This window comes from Triticum dicoccoides, chromosome 3B (assembly GCF_002162155.2).
Source record: "Triticum dicoccoides isolate Atlit2015 ecotype Zavitan chromosome 3B, WEW_v2.0, whole genome shotgun sequence".
Classification (NCBI taxonomy): Eukaryota; Viridiplantae; Streptophyta; class Magnoliopsida; order Poales; family Poaceae; genus Triticum; species Triticum dicoccoides.
In genome coordinates this window covers 61,513,431-61,532,911 of record NC_041385.1, presented here as the reverse complement: position 1 = coordinate 61,532,911, position 19,481 = coordinate 61,513,431, and the positions used below count along the sequence as shown (strand labels likewise).

The 19,481-nt window shown below is 45.8% G+C and overlaps 2 protein-coding genes across 2 annotated transcripts; both read left to right on the top strand.

The window, feature by feature from the left end:
• Positions 1–1,697: 1,697 nt before the first annotated feature.
• Positions 1,698–2,312, top strand: LOC119279273 (ubiquitin recognition factor in ER-associated degradation protein 1-like). Its single transcript, XM_037560572.1, has one exon. The coding sequence runs from the start codon at positions 1,698–1,700 to the stop codon at positions 2,310–2,312; it is 615 nt and encodes a 204-aa protein (XP_037416469.1).
• A 9,931-nt stretch (positions 2,313–12,243) lies between these two features.
• Positions 12,244–18,512, top strand: LOC119274699 (actin-related protein 5-like). Its single transcript, XM_037555422.1, has 12 exons — positions 12,244–12,344; positions 12,439–12,509; positions 12,979–13,103; positions 13,493–13,534; positions 14,250–14,352; positions 14,482–14,591; positions 15,235–15,344; positions 15,444–15,534; positions 15,737–16,168; positions 16,335–16,453; positions 17,350–17,677; positions 17,801–18,512. The coding sequence occupies exons 1-12, from the start codon at positions 12,244–12,246 to the stop codon at positions 18,296–18,298; spliced, it is 2,130 nt and encodes a 709-aa protein (XP_037411319.1). The 3' UTR covers positions 18,299–18,512.
• The last annotated feature ends 969 nt before the right edge of the window (positions 18,513–19,481 follow it).

Here is a 19,481-nt window from a genome sequence, read left to right as displayed (position 1 = left end):
TCGGGACTTTTGCGGGCATCTCGGGGGCCAGGCGGGCCTGTGAGTGACTGGTTTGCTCCTGTTGTTGTGTCCGCTCGGATTCTGCCTTTGGCGGTGGAGGTCGGTCCCTCCCGCATGTTGGTGGTGCTGCTGCCGCTAGTCCATGGCGGCTCTTCTTCTTCGTTGTGTAGGTCTCTATGTCGTGGTGAGACAGCGTGGGTGGCTTCAAGATCATGCTGGCGCAGGGTGGTGGTCGGTATGGTGGATTGCTCCAAAGCGCTTGGGGTGATGGTTGGGATCGGGAGAAATCCCTGTCGGCCTGTCCGACACCGACATGGTGGCGTCTGAGGGTGCCGTCGGGCCTTCCTGAAGGGCGTTAGGTGTTACCCTTCCTCTCTCCTCACCGCGTTCCGGGGGAACCCCTTGGCAGGAGCGTCGTCATCATCGTGTCATTTCTTTGAGGTGTTGTATGGTACCGGCGCTTCGGAGTTGCGGGCTTCTTCATTTCTGTTGATCCGTCGTTGTCGGCATTTGTTTCTTTTGTTTTTTTTCTTTTCTTTTAGACGGAATTGTGCCGTTGTCGCCATAATATTTATCGTTGGCTCTATGGAGTGTTCGCTATATTAATATAGCATGGCGCATGCGTGTTTCGAGAGGTACTGTAGGGGTTTTGTAATAGTTTTGTGGAGCTAGCATTATTATTAGGGAAACTCTTGCCTTCACCCGACGGATCACGCGCGAGCCATCCGCCGCGTCCTCTCTGTGACACGTGTATACGTATCCTTCGCGTCTCTATTTCTGCAACGTCATGTGTGTTGCAAAACTATCGTCCGCAACAACACCCATGTTGTGAAAAAATGAAAACGAAAGAGTGAAAAAATGAAGAACACAAAAATAACAAATATTTTTGCAACACTGGTTGTGTTGCAATTTGGTTACCGCAACAACACTCATGTTGCAAAAATAGTGATGAAAATAAATCTGCAACATCAACTATGTCGGAAAAGATTTCTGCAACATAACCTTTGTTGCAAAGTATTTCTGCAACATTGTCCTTGTTGCAATAATGAGATCGATGTTAGATGGTGGATATCTGTACAAACGACAGTTGCTGAGGAGGCGGATCTTTCTAAAACATCCGCCGGCGGACGCGTAGCGTGGCCCTTATTATTAGCTTAACCGCGCAATTTTCCGCTTCGTTTTGCCGACCTACACCGTGTGGTAGTCGGCCCCCGGTTCTACTCGGACCGAACCGACCGTAACTCCCACGGAACGCCGTAGATAAAAGCGAGCCCCTTCTCCCTCTTCCCGGCCAACAAATCCACCGCTCCACTTGGCGGATTGAGCTATCGATCGAGTTGGTTCTAAAGTTCAGATCGATCTTTAGATCTTTTCTCATGGAGGCAGCGATGGCTGGATCATCGTCGATGCAGTGGCAGGCGGGGGAGGCGTGGCAGGCGTACCTGCGGCAGCAGCGGTCGCGGATCGGGTGGGCGCAGTACCTCCGTTGCCGCCCCATGGCCCTCCTCGGCAAGGCGGGTGCGGATGACGGCAACCGGGTCATGATGCCGGCGTCGGCGCTGGACCGGATCAACTCGGCGCTGGTGGAGTACCCGCTGATGTTCCGGGTCCAGAACGCCGCCACCCTCGAGGCCACCAACTGCGGCATGCTCGAGTTCGGCGCCGAGGAGGGGTTCGTGTACGTGCCCGCCCTCACCATGGCGCGGCTCGGGCTGGAGGAGGACGACCTGGTGCTCATGACCAGCACGTCGCTCCCCAAGGCCACCTCCGTCAAGCTGCGGCCGCACACCATGGACTTTCTGGGAGCCAAGGACCTCAAGCAGCTGCTCGAGTTCAACGTCAGACAGAACACGCCGTGCCTGACGGTCGGCGACACGATCACCGTCGCCGAGGGGGACAGGCGGTACCTCCTCGACGTCGTCGAGGCCAAGCCCGCCGACGCCGTGTCCACCCTCGACACCGACTGCGAGGTCGACTTCGCGACGCCGCTCGACTACGTGCAGCCTCCTGCTCCGGTGCCACTGAAAGTCGCCGCCGCCCCATGCCAAGACTGCGCCCACGGCGGCGAGCGGCGGTTCGTCGGCGTCGGGATGAGGATGGACGGCAAGCCCGTGGAGACGCCGCCCCCTGCACCGGCGCCGGCGGCGGGTTCTTCGGGCAAGGGGAAGAGTGCTAGCGAGCATGTGCTTCGGTTCTTCGGCCGCCGCGGCTCGGTGGCGGTGCCACCCCCCGGCGCCAAGTCGGCGAAGAAGATGAACGGCGAGGAGGACAAGGAGGCCAAATGGTTCACCGGCCAGAAGTATACCCTCTAGAAGACCCAAGCAACGACTGAAACAATATGTCTGCAGTTGATGGTTTCACTTAGTCAGACAGAAGTTTAAGTTTGCCACGGAAAATATGTGGCTTTTCTTATTTTTAACACAATGTATTGTGGCTCTCTACATAGATCTTGGTGAAATTTTTAGTGTGTCCTGATTAAGGGATCTATGTAGACTGTAGTGTTATTGTATATGTATTGTTTCACGCATATAAATATTTACGAGTTAATTTTTTCTATATTTCATGAAATTTACGGAATTTCTTATTATAATACAAAATCAGTCGACTCGCGTCATCCCTATGTGCTTTAACCTATTTTCCTCCATCGACCATCTTGACTCGTGTTGCCTTTGGCCTTGTCTCCCCGTCTAAGTTATGTTGTTGCGTGCCCTGTGCTTGCAATTCCTTACTCGTTAGAGCATCTCTAGCAGACCCGCGTCCCGCCCCGCTCCACAAAAATTACCGCCAAAGTGCGGGTCGGAGCGGGAAAACCTACCAGATCAGACCCCGCATCCCGTCCCTATCCGCAATTTTTTTGCAGGGCGCAACAAAACATCTTCCCCGACCTCTAGATTCACGGGCTAGGAGGACGACCCGAGCTCAGCCCCTATCCGTAGCGAGATTTGGCGGGAGGAATATTTCCGCGCGGTTGTTCCTGCTCCCGCCACCCTCCGCCACCATTGCCCCGCCACCGCACGCTTCGGTGCATCTTCCCGGCCGTCCTTCGCCGCCATGGATGATTCCCTGCTGTTCCCCGTCACCGTCGAGGTCGCGCACGCTCCTTCCGCTCGGGCGGATCTCGTCGCCGGCCATGTTGGCCCCGTCGTCGCCCAAGGTAACGGTGCGCCTGCCCGCAAATGACAGGTCAACGTGGTCATGCAGGGCGGGAATCTGGCAGTCCCCGCCGCGAAGGCCCATGCTCCGGGCGCCAACGCTGCTGCACGATCTCGACCGGCGGGGGAGAAGGTCGCCAAGGCTGCCGGCGGCAACAGGAAGATGATTCCGGCTACAAAGAAGCCGCCTCCTTCATCCGCTCACTCCGCCCCGGAAAGAGGTGCCCCGGCGATGCCGCTCACCGGTGCTGCTCCTCGGCAAGCGAGGTGTTTGACGAAATGGCCGGAAGGTATGCGTCTTCGGTCATGGCAATTTTCTTTGCTTTTCGCAATCTTGCGATAGCTCGTGACTTGTTGTCGTTCACTATAGTGGTGGTTCGAACAATGCAATGGCTGAGTTCGTGAACTTGTTGGACACCAACGCCGTTGACATTGATCAAGCCCCGTTCTCCGCATTCGACTACAATGAAACGGAGGGTGGCGTGGACGATCATGGTTGTGAGGAAGAATTAGAGGAGATTGAAGCGGAAGCGTATGAGCAATCGCAAACAAAAACTGGTGATTTCGGTGGCAATGTCGATGATTTCGGTGCGGGAGTTGGAACAAGCGCCGGAGGTGGATTTGGTGGTTGCGATGAACTTCAAGATGGACTCGATGGCGCGGAGTGAAGATCCACCAAGATGATGCCGGACGTTGTCGTCACTTTTGTAAGACCCTCTTTTGCGTTTGTCCTACTAAACTGAGGCTTTTATTTGCGCGTAAACTGTGTTATGTTGTATGAGTTTGAACTTATTTGTGGGAACCTATGTCAAATGTGAGAATTGGGTGTTTTCTTTTTGCGGGTCGACGCGGCGGTGCCTGAGCAGACCCCGCAAAAGTCAACCCGTAAAAAAGTATATTCCGCGAATATCTTTTTATAAGGGTCCGTTTGGGGGTCTGCATCTGCGGCCGTCCAAGCTAGCCCGCAAAGGCCGTTTTCCATGAACTGCAACCGTGTTTTGCGGGCTGGCCGTATGCGGGGTCTGCTAGAATTGCTCTTAGCTAGTATATGAACTTGCTTCCCTATGTACTGGAGTGCACACCATCTTTATTAACATACACACAGAGGGATGCAATGTGTACACCATTTTAATTACATGAATATTTTTTAAGAGTGCGTGAATATTTATAAATTGCCTGAACACTTTTTAAATATATATGAATGTTTTTAAAATACATAAACACTTTCTAAAATGTGTAAATATTTATTACAAATTGCTTGAGCACTTCTAAAATTTGTTCATCGAAAATTGGAACAAGTTCACCGCATCTAGAGAAATGTTCACTATGTATTTTAGAAAAAACTTAAACATATTTTTTTAATATACACACAAGAAAATATATTTCTACTAAGCGAAAAGGTAAAAACATTATTATATGATTATGAAGGAAAAATAACAAATTAACCAGATAACTCTTCATTTCTAAATATAAACCCTTTTCGAGATTTCAATACGGAGTATATAGACATACTTTAAAGTGTAGATTCATTCATTTTGCTCCGCATGTAATCTACTCGTGTCAAAAAGCGTGTTACATTATGGGACGAAGGGAGTATATTGGAATATCTAAAAAGACTTATATTTAGAAACAGAGGGAGTAGAATAAATGAAAGTGATAAAATAGGAAAAGGAACATTAAAATGGAAAGGGATAAAAGAAAAGGAGAAAAAGAAATCTGAAGATAAAAAGAATTAAAAACAAAGAAAATATAGGAAACAATTTTCAGTTGAAGTGGCATTGTACCCCCCCCCCCCATACAGTTGCAGGTTGAAAGTTTAGTGGTAGACATGCAACTGGCCGACCTTCGTTCCCCAAGTTATAGTCGCGTTGACCCCCTTTCAGGTGTGGGGGTTGTTGTATTATATATGGAATGTTGAACTATTTTATGTGATGATGTTCAAAGTTTGACTATGGTTTTGTTTTGGTGTTGTGAAACAGTTATATATTTTGAAATTGTGATAGTACATATCATATTTGCCTTCCTTCCATTGACAAAGTGCAAATTGTGAAGGTAATCTCACCACCTCAAGTCAAAAAGGTTACCACAACCGTTATCCTTCATTCATCACTCCAACCAAACACTCTGATGGCTCAACCATGTTTCATTCTTTGAACCAAACAAAACATAAGATAACCCCACACATCCAATCAAACAAAGAAAAAGGGCTATCTCTAGCCAGCTTGGTTGGGATACCCTCAGCCACTCTAGCATGTCCCTCATACCAAACACATCCTAGGGTGTTCCGAACCAAAAGAAAATGCTGACTTGGCTAATCTCCTAGCTATAAGATTCGTTTTAGACGTCCGGCACCAAATCCTTAAAATCCAACGTCAAATTTTTATCAATTCCGTTTAGTTTTGCATGGCCCAGATATACACATCCGAAATACTGATTCTGATCTGCGCGCCATGAGATTTCTACCTAGATGTTTGAAGTTTAAGTTTGAGATTCTGATATTGATTCTAATGTCAGATACTGAAATTACATGAACACATAGAGGCATATAATGTGTCACCATTTTACTTACATGAACTTGTTGTAAAGAAGTGTGTAATTTTTTTTACAAAATTACATGAATTATTTTTAAGAGTGCGTGAATATTTATAAATTACATGAACACTTTTATATGAATATTTTTGAATATATAAACACTTTCTAAAATGCGTGAATATTTATTAAAAATGGCATGAATACTTCTAAACATTGTTCATCGAGTATTGAAAAAATGTTCATCACATATTGGAAAAATGTTCACTATGTATTTTGGAAAAAATTTAAACATGGTTTTTTAATATATGCAAGCAATAAAATATATTTCTACTAACCGACAAAGAAAAACATGATTATGATTGTAAAGGGAAAAGGAACAAATTAATTGGATAAAAAATAGAAGAAATAAAAATGGTAAATAGGAAAAGGAAAATAAAAATGGAAAAAGGAATAAAAGAAATGGGGGAAAAGAAAACTAAAGATAAAAAGAATTAGAAAAAAAGAAACAAATTTGCAATTGCAGTCGCGTTGTACCCCTTATAGTTGTAGACTGGTTGTGACACATGCAGTTGAAGGTTTAGCGGTAGACCCGTTCCCCCAAGCTGCAGTCGCATCCCCCCCCCCCCCCGCGCGTGCGGCGTGGGGGTTGTCCTAATATACATGGAATGTTGAACTATTTATGGCCCTGTTTGTTTCATAAGTCTTTGTGCTTTTTTAAGTCCCAACTTATAAGTCATAAGTCCCTATCTGTTTGTTTACAGGGACTTATAAGTCCCAAGTCCCTACCTGTTTGTTTACAGGGACTTATAAGTCCATGTTGCACCGCTGCAACGAGGCTCAGGAGAGGGCCTGTCCGGCGATTGGAGGCACCGCTGCAACGAACCGAGGCAGAACGAACCGAGGCGGGGCGACGACGGGGCGGCGAACCGAGGCGGGGCGGCGACGGGGCGGCGACGGGGCGAGAGGCGGGGCGGCGGCGACGATTGGACCAAGAGGCAGGCGGCGTGCGGGGAACGAGTCTGGAGCGGCGCGGGGTAGGTCCGACCCGGGATAAGTCACAATAAGCTCCTCCATGAGAGTCTTATTTGATAAGTCCCAAATCACCACAATAAGTCACAATAAGTCCCTTGTGTTTGGATTAGGTGGGACTTATAGGGACTTTTTTAAGTCCCTAAACCAATAAGTCCCTGGAAACAAACACCCTCTATATGTGATGAAGTTCAAAGTTTGTACTACGGTTTTGTTATGATATGTTGTCAAACATTTTTCTCTCAAAAATATGACTGTACATATCATATTTTTCTTCCTTTCATTGAAAAAGTGCAAATTAAGGGGGTAATCTCACCACCTCAAGTCAAAAAGGTTACCACAATCCTATCTTCATTTATCACTAAACCAAACACTCTGATGGCTATTCTCAACCATTTATTCATCCTTTGAATCAAACAAACCATGAGACAACGCCACCAATCGAACCAAACAGGAAAAAAGGCTATCCCTAGCGAGCTGCTTGGAATGCCCTCAATCATCCTAATATGTCCCTCATACCAAACACGAGGTGTTTCGAACGAAAAGAAAAAGTTGATTTGGCTAATCTCCTAGCTTTAAGATTCGTGTTTTGAAATCAACCGTCCATAAGATATTCGCCTCGATCCTTAAAATCTGACATCCGATTTTTATCAAATTCGTAGAGCAATCTGATTCGAACTCCCAAACCCTACCCATATACCCTGCCCTGCCGCGCCAACCTCATCGAACAATCTCCAGAACCACCATGACGTCGCTCTCCACCGTCCCGTTCCTCACCTCCGACCTGATCGGCCCACCACCAGACGTCGCCGGCGACGGCGCCGCCGCCTCACCCGACTGGGCGTTGCTCAACATGACGGCGCGGCTGTCTGACCGCCGGAACGCGACCACGGCCGAGTGCCACACGCCGGAGGGCCAGCCCGTGGCGGCGTCCTTCTGGCCGGCCGACCCGCCGGGCCTCTCCCACCTCACCGTCCATTGCCCCGGCCTCGACGCCTCCGACTTCTACGACAACACGCCGCCCATCATCCTCTGCGCCGAGGGGCCCCTCGTGCTCCTCTACCTCGCCCTCAACTTCCCCGAGTGGAGGTCCCCCCACCTCTTCGTCTACTCCGCCGCCGGGAACGGGGATAAGGGGCCGTCGCTGCACCTGCTCCCGTGCCCGGACCCCCACGCCACGGTCCAGGACTTCAAGGCCCAGCAGCTCGGTCTCCTGCCCTGCGGCGACGGCGGGCGCTACGCCGTGGCCTTGCTCCACCACGAGCCGGACAAGTCCCACGGCCGGACCCGGCAGTGCTACGTGTTCGTCTTCTCGTCGGAGACGAACGCGTGGAACAGACGCAAGGCGGCGCCGCTCCACCTGTCCAAGTCCGACCAGGCGCTGTTCGACCGTCACGGCCATGGCAGCTCCAAGCAGGTCGCCGTGGGAAGGAGCTCGGTGGGCTGGGTCGACCTCGTGTGCGGCATCCTCCTTGCCTGCAACCTGTTCGACAAGCGTCCCATCGTCAAATTCATCCCGTTCCCGTCGTCGAGGGCCCGCATCACCGACAGGAAAGACGATGACAACCCTTACTACACCCCGGAGTACTTCTGCGACGTCGTCTGCTCCGGCGACCTGATCAAGTTCGTCTGAGATCGATTTCAACGATCCAAACTGCAGGACCACCGGCAAAAGCTGGAGAGCCACCACATGGTGCAGGAGGGTAAGTTGGGACGACTGGCGCAGGCGATGCACCGTTGACGTCGACGACGTCTCAGTCGACCCGAGCTACTCCGCTCTGCTGCCGGAGCTGCTGGACGAGGAGACCCAGAAGCTGGAGCTGAGGAACCTAGAGTTCCTCATCCCAACGTTGGGCGTGCACGACGACGACCTTCTTTACATGTTGGCCAGGAGTGGTGGTGGAACCGGTGACGGCACGGCCTGGGTCGTCGCCGTCGACATGAGACGCGCGGTGACGGAGGCGCTGGTCCTGGTTTCTACCGAGACGGGCTACGCCGTCACGATGTACTTCCCGTGCGCCTTCCCCAAGTGCCTCGACGGCGACATCATCATGGCACTAGGTACTACATAATTTCTCCACACGTACATGATTGATTTACTACCCGGCGATAAACTACAAGCAGTCCAATGAGTTTTTGGTTCGCTTTGTGTTTGATCAGGTGCAAGCATGGAGGCTGAAACAGCAGCTGATAATACTGCCGACACAGACAGTATTGGTAGTAATAATCAGAACTTTTCTGATGAAGGTGAGAGTGAATACATGCAAGGTGAACTTGTTTTACTAGCATATAGAGTAATTTTTTTTGAGAGAGAAGTTTTACTAGCATAGTGCTTAGATCATTCGATCTCCCCTCCCGGGCTGTTGGTCCAGCAAGATTAGTCGTCCTAATTCAGCTCCTGTCCCAGATTATTGGTGCGCCGAGTCCCTTGAGGGGTATGCCTTGCCCTTCTATGGAGAAGGAGGGCAAGTCTTTTCTGATGAAGAGGGGAGCGACCAAGGTAGCCTGTTTTACTAGCATATATAGTGCTTTTGCAGATACTACATCTCAACCATTTGATCTTCCCTTCCCGGCCGTCGGCTCGGCAAGATCCGTTTTAACTGAGCTCTTGTTGGAATCAGGAAATGGCATCGGAACTTGGTGCGCCCAGTCCTACTACGGCGAAGCCCGCTACGGCTACTGTGAAGAAGACGAAGAAGAAAGAAGAGGAGACATGGGCAATCCAATGGACAATGCCGATGTATTTCGAGAATTGCCGCAATATGTATCCGATCCCAACCCCGACCCTCGAGCGAACCGGCGGAAGGAGAGGAAGAAGATGAGGAGGAGAAAGAAGCAGGAGAACAGGAGGAGGAGCAAGAAGCAGGAGCAGGAGCAGGAGCAGGAGCAGAAGCATCATCCCCTGCAGCAGCTTGTGCAGTTTCTGGATGACCGGCCGGAGTTGCACCCGATCTGTTTTGTTGCCTGCGTACTGATAGCGATCATTGTAAGAGAATTCTTGGGTACCAACCCGTGGCAGGCTGGTTGAGCAGAGCTATGTTTTGTGCATGATTGATGAAAGCTCAAGCTTTTTTTTTTTTGTAATTCAGCTTTTGCCAGAAATTGCTTGTGGCTCCTGGGCAACATGGAGCCTGAATTTTGAAAAATCAGATTTTTGTAGTTTCAAAGGATTCTGGAACAACATACGTGTAAATATGCATGTATAATGCATATTTTAGTTTCATGACGAAATGCGTTTTTATGCGAGCTGCATGAAAGCATCATACATTTCTATCACATGCACTATTCACTGTCAGATTACAATTTGTCTAGTCAATAAAAACGAATATGTAGTATACACTCATATGTATGGCTATATTGTTTCAAGCGCTAAAAAAAGTGTATATTGTTTCAACATTTTTTGAACATAAAAAATGTATTCTACTTTCTCAAGGCTTTTGGTGACGAAACGGTGAGTCATATCTTTTTTATTGTGACCGGGAAAACATTTATATTGTGCAATTCCCTGCTTGGCATGTAATTAAACAATTGGATCAAAAAATACGTGTATGAAAAGTGAACCTCGTTATTCAAATAACACTACGTACATCAAGTTTGACGTCGAGTTTTTCATGAGTAAAAGATGCATCCATTTTACACACTTTAGCTCTATTGAAAATTCAAAGTACACCTGTAATCTCTGTGTTCGTTTGGGAATCCTAATGTCAAAATAGCTTGTGTTTCACTAACCCATGGTTAGTGATGTCATAAGAAAGATACTGAGACGACATAGATGTTTATATAAGAAACATGGAGAACATATGGATAAGAATTAAAAAAAGAACTCATGTTCATAAATTGCAATGAAAGTGGGTAGTTTTGGGAAAATGTATGTCCATTCATAAATGAAGTGGATAATTTTTTAGAAGTTCTTAAACACGGAGGGATTGGCAGAACTCACCCCAATGCCAAAAGAAAACCTCAACAGGCTCAGTCAAAAGATAGAATTTGGTGTTAACGACTTCATTGCATGGTTTAAAATTTGAAATATTGGTTCAGTAATGTTTGGAAAAAGCGCATATGAAAAAGTTTGATTTTGCATGTGAGGCACGGGGGTGCTCCTTTTTAATTTACACCCCTGTCTAGAAACTCTAGTTGCCACCACTCTCCACCAGTTAGGCCATGGTCCCTCCTCCACTTTTGCTTCGGTGGTGGGAGTGGTGGAGACCCGGATTTGCGTTATCTAGTTGTAGTTTTTTTTGCGGGGGGTCGAGTTGTAGTTAGGCCTCTTAGGATTATAATTCTGTTACCCAAGGATGATGTCATGCATATCAGGACTAAGGTTTCTTCGGCTCCTGGCCCCTCATCAGTGGCATAGAGGAGGGTGGAGGATCGTATTGTTGCCGTCCTTCTAGAGTAGTGGATTTGGTCGTGTCTTCATGTTATGTAGGGGATCTTTGGAGGTGTATTTCGGTTGAGTGGATAGTGCCCCTTCGTGTCTTGGTCCTCTAACTCCTTCTCTAACCGGTGACATTCGACCATTTTTCGACATGGTCGTGGAGCTTGTGAGTTTATGTCTCCGCGGATTAGTCTGGCCAGATATAGGGTGGTCGTCCATGCCTCTTCGTCGCCTTTTTCTCCAGGACGATGATCTGTTTCCCAGATCATTGTTCCTCACACCTTGTGTCTCCGACCGGCTTCTCGCTTTGTCAACCACGTTTCCCTAGCTCCGTTGGTATTTCGGAGGCCCAGATGCGGCATCGAGCTTCGTTCACGACATCAAATTTCCAATGAATATTGTGTAGTTTCTAATATCTTTGAAGATGACCTTGTAAGAATCGATGGACTTTGACATATGGCATTTGGCATTTCCAGAAGAAAGAAAAAAGCACGATTTGTTTAGTTAAAGGGAGTGCATATACTTTAGGTGCCTGGAAAACCTATTCACACCAGTCACATTCAACAGCTTGAAGGTCGTCTTCCTCCTCCTACCATTTTACTTAACACAAGATCCAATCGAGCAACCCTTATGCAACCGCCCTCCGACCCAGTCCTGACCGTGGGCCTCCACACCCACGGACCTCATCGCCGCCCCATCCCCCCTCGACCCCAACCGCCTAGGCAACCCCCCTAAGCTCCGCCCTGGTGGACAGCTCCGGCGACCCGGCCCCCTTGGTTAAGTTTGGGACTCGCTCCCGTCGGCTATCGCTCCTGCTCGTACACGACGCGGTCTCACCGTGGCCGGATCTCGTCGCTGGTGCTCCTGACGTCATCTTCAGCCTCACGCTGCGCTTTGCAAAAGATGACCGACGCCACACAAAAATTTCAGGCACATGATGTTTACAAAACCGTTAGTTAAAACGTTTCATAAATTCATAACCAATAATTACGCGAGAGCAGAGGGGGTTTTCCGTGAATGACCCTTTTGCCTCTCTGCTTCCACAGCACAGCGCGAGCTCGCGGAGAGGACGACGCAGCCCAAGTTACCAAACCCCTTCCTCCCCAATCCCCTCCGCCTCCGGCGACACCCCTCCCGCCGCCGCCCGGCGAGATGTCGTCGGTCTGCCGCGCGCCGCGGGAGACCGACTTCGCGCGCTTCCCGGACTCCGCCCCCATCGTCATCGACAACGGCGCCTCCACCTTCCGCATCGGGTAGGAGCCCCCCTCTCCCCCCTCCGCCGCCGCCCCCGGAACTCCCCGAAACCCTAACCCTAACGCGCCGCCTGGTTTGCTCCGTTGCTTGCAGGTGGGCTGGCGAGGCGGAGCCGCGCGTCTCCTTCCGCAACATCGTGCAGAGGCCTCGCCACCGCAGCTCTGGTACGTAGCGCGCGGTGCGCGTTTAGGAATTTCAACTCATGTGGTTGCCTGATGCGAATGCGTTTGGATTTCACGTCGTTGCGGCTCGTTGGCGCAATGCCGCTCGCGGTTTCATAAGTTCATCGTGGCATTCCGTTGGTGACTGGGTGCTGTTCATGAGACTTGGCTTTGTCGTGATGCACCGAAATTGGGCGTATCCTTTTAGATTGATATACGTTTTGTGTATTTTTTTTATGATACTTTGGTTTACTTACTGTCAGTGATTCTGAAAGCGTTTTCAAGTCAGATGTCTGTAGAAATATATTTGCAATTGTGCGAGTTGACTGCAATGTTCATGGTTTTCTGAATATACAAAATGGGCATCACTTTATTTTGAATCAGTTATGCTCGTTTCAGTTGATGGACTTGTAAGAGGATTGGAGCAAATTCTCATATTTTAACTGATTGCAGTTTGTTTCCGATTCAACAGGTGAAACTGTGACAGTTGTAGGAGACACTGATCCAGCTCTAATGAAGTACTTTGACTGCACACGGACATCAATTCGCTCAGCGTTCGATGATGATGTCGTCTATCAGTTCGAGTACATGGAATATGTGGGTCACTCCTACGACATTATCTTCCTGTTTTTTGATTTGTCAGCGAGATCAGCAAATGGTTTATTATGCGTTTTTAGGCTTCAAATGGATAGACTGGGCAGTCAATGTGGCCTGTCATCCTTTCTCCAGAGTGCACTTCTAATTTTTGCATTTTTTAGGAATCTGCAACTCTTAGGTCTTGACTATATGCTTGATACTGATCATATTGGAAAGACTTCATACGAGTGTTAAAATATCAGAAAGACACATATTCAATGCTTAAGTAAAAATTCGATCTGTGCCCCTTGTGATTTTGAGTTGATAAAGAACTTCAAAATGCACTTTTGTAACAGACAAGTCATTGTACTTATTAACCTTTTTGATCTGGTATTATTTGAATGTTGCAGATTCTCGATTATGCTTTTGACCGATTAGGTGCCACATCAGAGGTAAATTTACCTGTGTCAACACATGTCTCTTGAATAATTTCCTTTAGTCTTATTTTTCTTTTCTTCCTTGGTTTGGTGGCTTGTCTTTTACTTTGCACCTGATAAATAAGTAACTTTTACGTAGTTAGTCCTGTTGAATAAAAAAAGAAGGAACCAGGGGTTGGTTATGCATGTCAATTTACAATTCTAGTTACCAGTGTAGTATGTGTAGTGGGGACTAGGGAGTAGGAAACATTTTTCTAGTGAGTGGAAGTCAAACAACGTGATAAGGGCTTTGGGAAAGAACTTTAGTCTTAGCCTCTGAGCATAAGCAAGGTGAACAGAAACAGTGAAGTATGCATGGACGTTTATCGGTAAATGACAAGCATGGACAATTATCTCATTTCACCAGTTTTTCCACTTATAGCAATGAATGCTAAGGAATAACGCAGGAAGAGTTGGTATTCCGAAGCTAGTAGTTTGCTATTCTCATGCAATGAATCTGTAAAGTGAAAACTGAAAACCCTACACATCAGTTCATTTAGTCTCATAGTTCTAAATCTGATAGTTATTGACTTGAAAGATGAGTAACTTATATTTTACGTGTATCTTTAAACTTCACAGCTTAGTTTTTTCTTTATAAACAATTATTTGACAACCTAAAGTTTTTTCATATAAACAAATAATTGTTTCATACTGTTGAAATCTAACTATTATTTGTTTTAATACCGGTCAGGTGGGCCATCCCATTCTTATGACAGAGTGTGAGTGCAATCCATCCTTTTCTCGAGCACGAATGTCTGAACTTCTTTTCGAGACATATGGTGTGCCATCCGTTGGTAATGTCTTTTGTGATCTTTATGTGCTTTTGTTATGACTTATGAACCGCATCTGTTAGTATAGTATTGCAGTAGCACAGTTGATAGAAGCATAAGTACTAATGTTTTCTCTTACTATCTTCATTTCAGCTTTTGGTATCGATGATGTATTTAGCTACAAGTACAATCAGAAGCTTGGAAACTGTGGAGAAGATGGGTTGGCTATTTCGTGTGAATTTGGAACATGCCATGTTGTTCCAGTAAGTTTGTTTCTTCAAGATACGGCTTTCTCCAACTGTGTGCAACATACAAGTCATTTCATGTGTCTCCTTTTGTCAGATACCATGAAATGAGTACAATTACATCTGTTTAGGAGGAAATACCATTGACTGTATTTGAATTTTAAGTTTCTAACTGGATAAACAGGGACATTTTACAGTAGATCATATGTTGAATAAAATGAATAAAAAGAAACAGATGCTACCGTAGATTATGTGTTGCTGTCCAGGCATGCGCTGTCCCCTTTTCTGCTCCCAGCTCCACAACTTCAGTCAAAAAGATGCCTTCACCTATTGGGTTACTGTGGAGAGCTTGAGTGAACAATATTGTTCTGGCACTCTCTCCATGAGTATCTGCTTATATACTCCTCCATGTTAGACAACATACTTTGATGCATTACACAGTGAGATTCTGTTCCTTGACATGCCCCCCCTGAAACACTAACAAAATGAATGCACAACAAATTCTTCGTTTGGACGGAATGTGCTGTATATTAGTTTGGCTTATTGACTGTTTCAGAGACCATGTTCAAGAAAAAGTCTCAGCACTCATGTTTATCTATCTGTATATTTCAAATTAAGTTGTTGATCTATGGACTAAAAGCCATGTTGGATCTGTTTTCAGTTCTTAAAAGGGCAGCCTGTGCTGGGGGCATGCTGCCGAACAAATATTGGTGGATTTCACATTACTGATTTCCTGAGGCAGCTCCTCTCTCTTAAATATCCCTATCACGTGTATGTATGAGCACATTTTTCCGAATTACTTTGTATTATTTGTTTTCCCTAATCCGTACCATTTCCATGTCTAACAGTAGTCATTTTACATTTGCATAGGGCAAATTTTACATGGGAAAAGGCTGAAGAGCTGAAGAAGGAACATTGTTATATAGCTGCTGATTATATGTCGGAGTTGCAGATATTCAAAGTAAGATTTTTGTACCTATTTTTTGTTCGCTTGTCAATTTTCAGAATTATCAAATTCCTATTTCCGGTGTGTTTTTCGTATAGAAAGGACATTCTTTTCACTCCAGTTGCTTATCATTTTCTTAGAATTTCTTTCTAGAAGTATGTTTGTAGCAATTATATACATTCTTGCAACACCATGAATTGATCACTTCAGTTTGCAGAATAACAAGGAAGAAGCTGAAGGGAAGACTAGGTACTGGCAGCTACCATGGGTACCCCCACCCAGAGATGAACCACCATCTGAGGAAGAGCTAGCGAGGAAGGCGGCTTATAAGGAAAAGGCTGGTCAACGTTTGCGAGACATGGCTGCTGCAAAGAGGTCTCAGAAGATAGCAGATCTGGAAGAAAAACTCTCTGGCCTGGAGGATTTGATGGATCACCTTGATGGAGCTGATGAATCGCAAACAACGTCTATTCTGGGTAGATCTGGATACCTTTCCCAGCAGGAAATTAAGTCTGATATTCTGAAAGCAACACAGTCTCTAAGAAAAGCGAAGGGGGAGTCCAATGGCAATGAGGAGAACGCAGATGCTTCAGGAGCTGATAAGTACCCACTTGTATCTGTCCCTGATGACATGTTGACACCAGAGCAGGTATGTGTTTAGTTAAGCTATCGTCTGTGACTTGTTATGTAGTCAACAATGAGATTCCATTAATGTGCTTTTGGGATCATCTTGCACCTTCTTAATGTTAGGATAAATGTAATCTCCCATGGTTAACATTGATCTGTGTCTGTGTTCCACTTCTGCTCTTATCCAGTTAAAGGAAAAGAAAAAACAGATACTACTTAAAACCACGACAGAGGGCAAGCTGCGCGCCAAGCAGAGGCGTGCCGAGGAGGCAGCATTGAGGGAGAAGCAAGAAGAAGAGAGGCGCACGTAAGTGGCAACAGTCTCAGTCTGCAATTTATTACTCCCTCCGTTCACAAATATAAGATGTTTTGGATATTCCAATATTGACTACACGCGGACTGAAATGAGTGAACAAACAAACTAAAATGTGTCTCTATTCACCCGATTCAGAAAAAAGTTAGAACATCTTATATTTGTGAACAGTTGTATTATGGTAAAGCCCTCCTGTACAAAATCACATGCCATTGTGTCTTGTTGATGAAACAGTTACTACCTTAAAGCCATTTTGACATTTTTTGTTGTTCTTTTGAGACGTTCCATGTTCATCAAATTCTAAACTGTAGGAGGAAAGTACATTTCTGTATTTTGTAACTCCAACCATTTTTTTCTACCAATTTTGAAGGAAAAACTAGTGTTTACCATAATAGCAAACTAGTAACCACATATAAAAGAAAGACTAAGAGAGAAGAAACCCCCTAACTTTTCATCGAACTACTAGGTGGGAGACTCGAACAACCCCGGTGGGGTGAGTGGAACCATGTCATTTTTCTCTAGGAGAGCTCCCCCTAGCAACCACATATCGCTGAGCTCAGAGCTGCATTGGCTTCCATGCATTATAAGTTTCTTAAAACCTTTGTTTCTATAAGAGAACATCACTAGAAAGGCAGAATCTGGGAAGTAGGTGCTGCTACTCACTATGTACTGTTAGTATTACCTTGACAATATGTGGTGTATCTTGTGTTAAAGATGCTCTTCCTCCAAATTGGTATGACTTTTCTGCAACCTGTCTTAGAGATCAAAGTTATGGGCTGATAGGTTCTACATCCTGGTTGATATGTATAGGGTACCCCCTAGCTGTTGTAGATGTGCTTGAGGTGTTCTATTGTTTCTTTTGTGATATGTTGTCACTCTTAACTACACAGGGAGAACCCTGAGTTATATTTCGACGAGCTCCGTGCCCGATATTTAGAACTTTCTGAGAAAGTCGATCAGAGGAAGCGACAAAAGGTTAACGGCAACAATAATTCATCTGGCGCCGTAGGCCGTGGCGAGCGTTTAAATGCCGCCCAGAAAGAAAGAATGCGGCTGCTCACCACTGCTGCATTTGACCGAGGGAAAGGGGAGGACACATTTGGAATGAGAGATGAAGATTGGTTGGTCTACAAAAAGATGAGCAAAGAGAATGAGGAAGATGATGATGGGAAAGATGATGATGAATCAGAGCTTGCTCGAATCGCATCAAAAATTCAGGTAAGGCCCCACTCTCATGCTTTCATATTCATGATGTCCATTTTCTCATATCTACGTTTCTTTGGTGAAGTAAAAAACTCTAAAACTAATTGTATCATAATAACATGACGCTTCCCCGTGCAGGAGGTGGATCCTACATTTGTGAACAAACATGATGCTGTTGAACCAGCTCCAGATCCTCATAAAGTACGGCCTCTCACCGCAGAGGATTTCAGAATCGCCATTGGGATCGAGCGGTTCCGCTGCCCTGAGGTACTATTCCAGCCCGGCATGATAGGAGTCGACCAGGCCGGCATCGATGAGATGGTCAGCATCTCCCTCAGGAGGCTACTGGAGGACGAGTCCGTCAAGGAGCGCCTCTGCCAGTCCATCCTCGTCACAGGTGGCAGCTCCCTGTTCCCCGGGATGATCCCTCGGCTCGAATCTGGGATCCGACAGTTCCGGCCGTACCTCGCGCCGCTGAAGCTGGTGAGGGCAGCTGACCCCATCCTGGATGCGTGGCGGGGCGCTGCCGCCTTTGCGGCTTCCAGCAAGTTTGGGAAGCAGACCTTCACCTTGGCGGATTACAGAGAGCACGGCGAGAGCCTGTTCCATCGCTACAATATTGTCTACACGTTGTAGCAGCGTTCTGTTGGTGTGTGCCCCGCTAACGTATAGAGAAACTGAAAAACTGATGCGTCTTGCTTGTGAACAAAAATAGTTTTGCTTGTGATCATGCATCTTGTGAAGATGACATACTTTTAAGTTGGCTTAGAAACATTGATACCGATCGATACCCTTAGTCTAAGCACTTGTCCAAAAAAAAGCATAATCTAATTGTTCTGCTGCCTAAGTATCGTTTGAAGGTTTGGAGCCAGTCCTGAATGATGTGGGTTTTGTACCAGCGTGATGCTCGTGTTATGGTTGCTATATACCGTGCAGCTGTCTTCCCTGTAACTTCTAGTCATATTCTTAAATAATGACACACGTGTTTTCGCCTGATTTTTTAATTATGAGGTTTAATTTCAACATAATATATTCTAAATCTATCAAAAGCTCAATTTAAATTCAGTTTTAGTCCTCTTTCCACTGTTTCAAGGAAATATATTATACATTAAATTAAACAAAAATTGATCGTGCCTATATACAATTTTAATTTTTAATATGATTACTTTGAATTCAAAGACTAAAATTCATTTTTCCTAAGTACTCCCTCCGTTCTAAATATAAGCGTTTTTAGAGATTTCAATACGGACTGTATACAGACGTATATTGACATATCTTAGAGTGTAGATTCACTCATTTTGCTCCGTATGTAGTCTATATTGAAATCTTTAGAAGGGCTTATATTTAGGAACGGAGGGAGTATGACATAAATATTGTTTTAGGGGGTTTTACAGATGGGAAAAGACCACGTGAGTTAAAACAAACCCATTACAATTTTTGAATTAGTTTATCTCGATTCAATTGAAATTTGGATTTCAAAACAACTACTCCCTCCGTTCAGAAATACTTGTCAGAGAAATGGATGTATATAGATGTATTTTAGTTTTAGATACATCCATTGTTATCCATTTTCGCGACAAGTAATTCGGGACAGAGGAGGTATGTTACTAATGTCTCCAAGTAAAATATTTGTAGGCATATTCGTAAATAATGCTACACAATTTTTGAAGTTTAACTTGAACATAATAACTAAATGTATTCTAAAAATCCTTGAAAAGCTCAATTTAAATTCAATTCTAGTACTCTCTCCACCGTTTGAAATAGTATTAGACTCTTTTATTAATGTGTTTACTTTAAACTTGAAAAGTGCAATTTACCT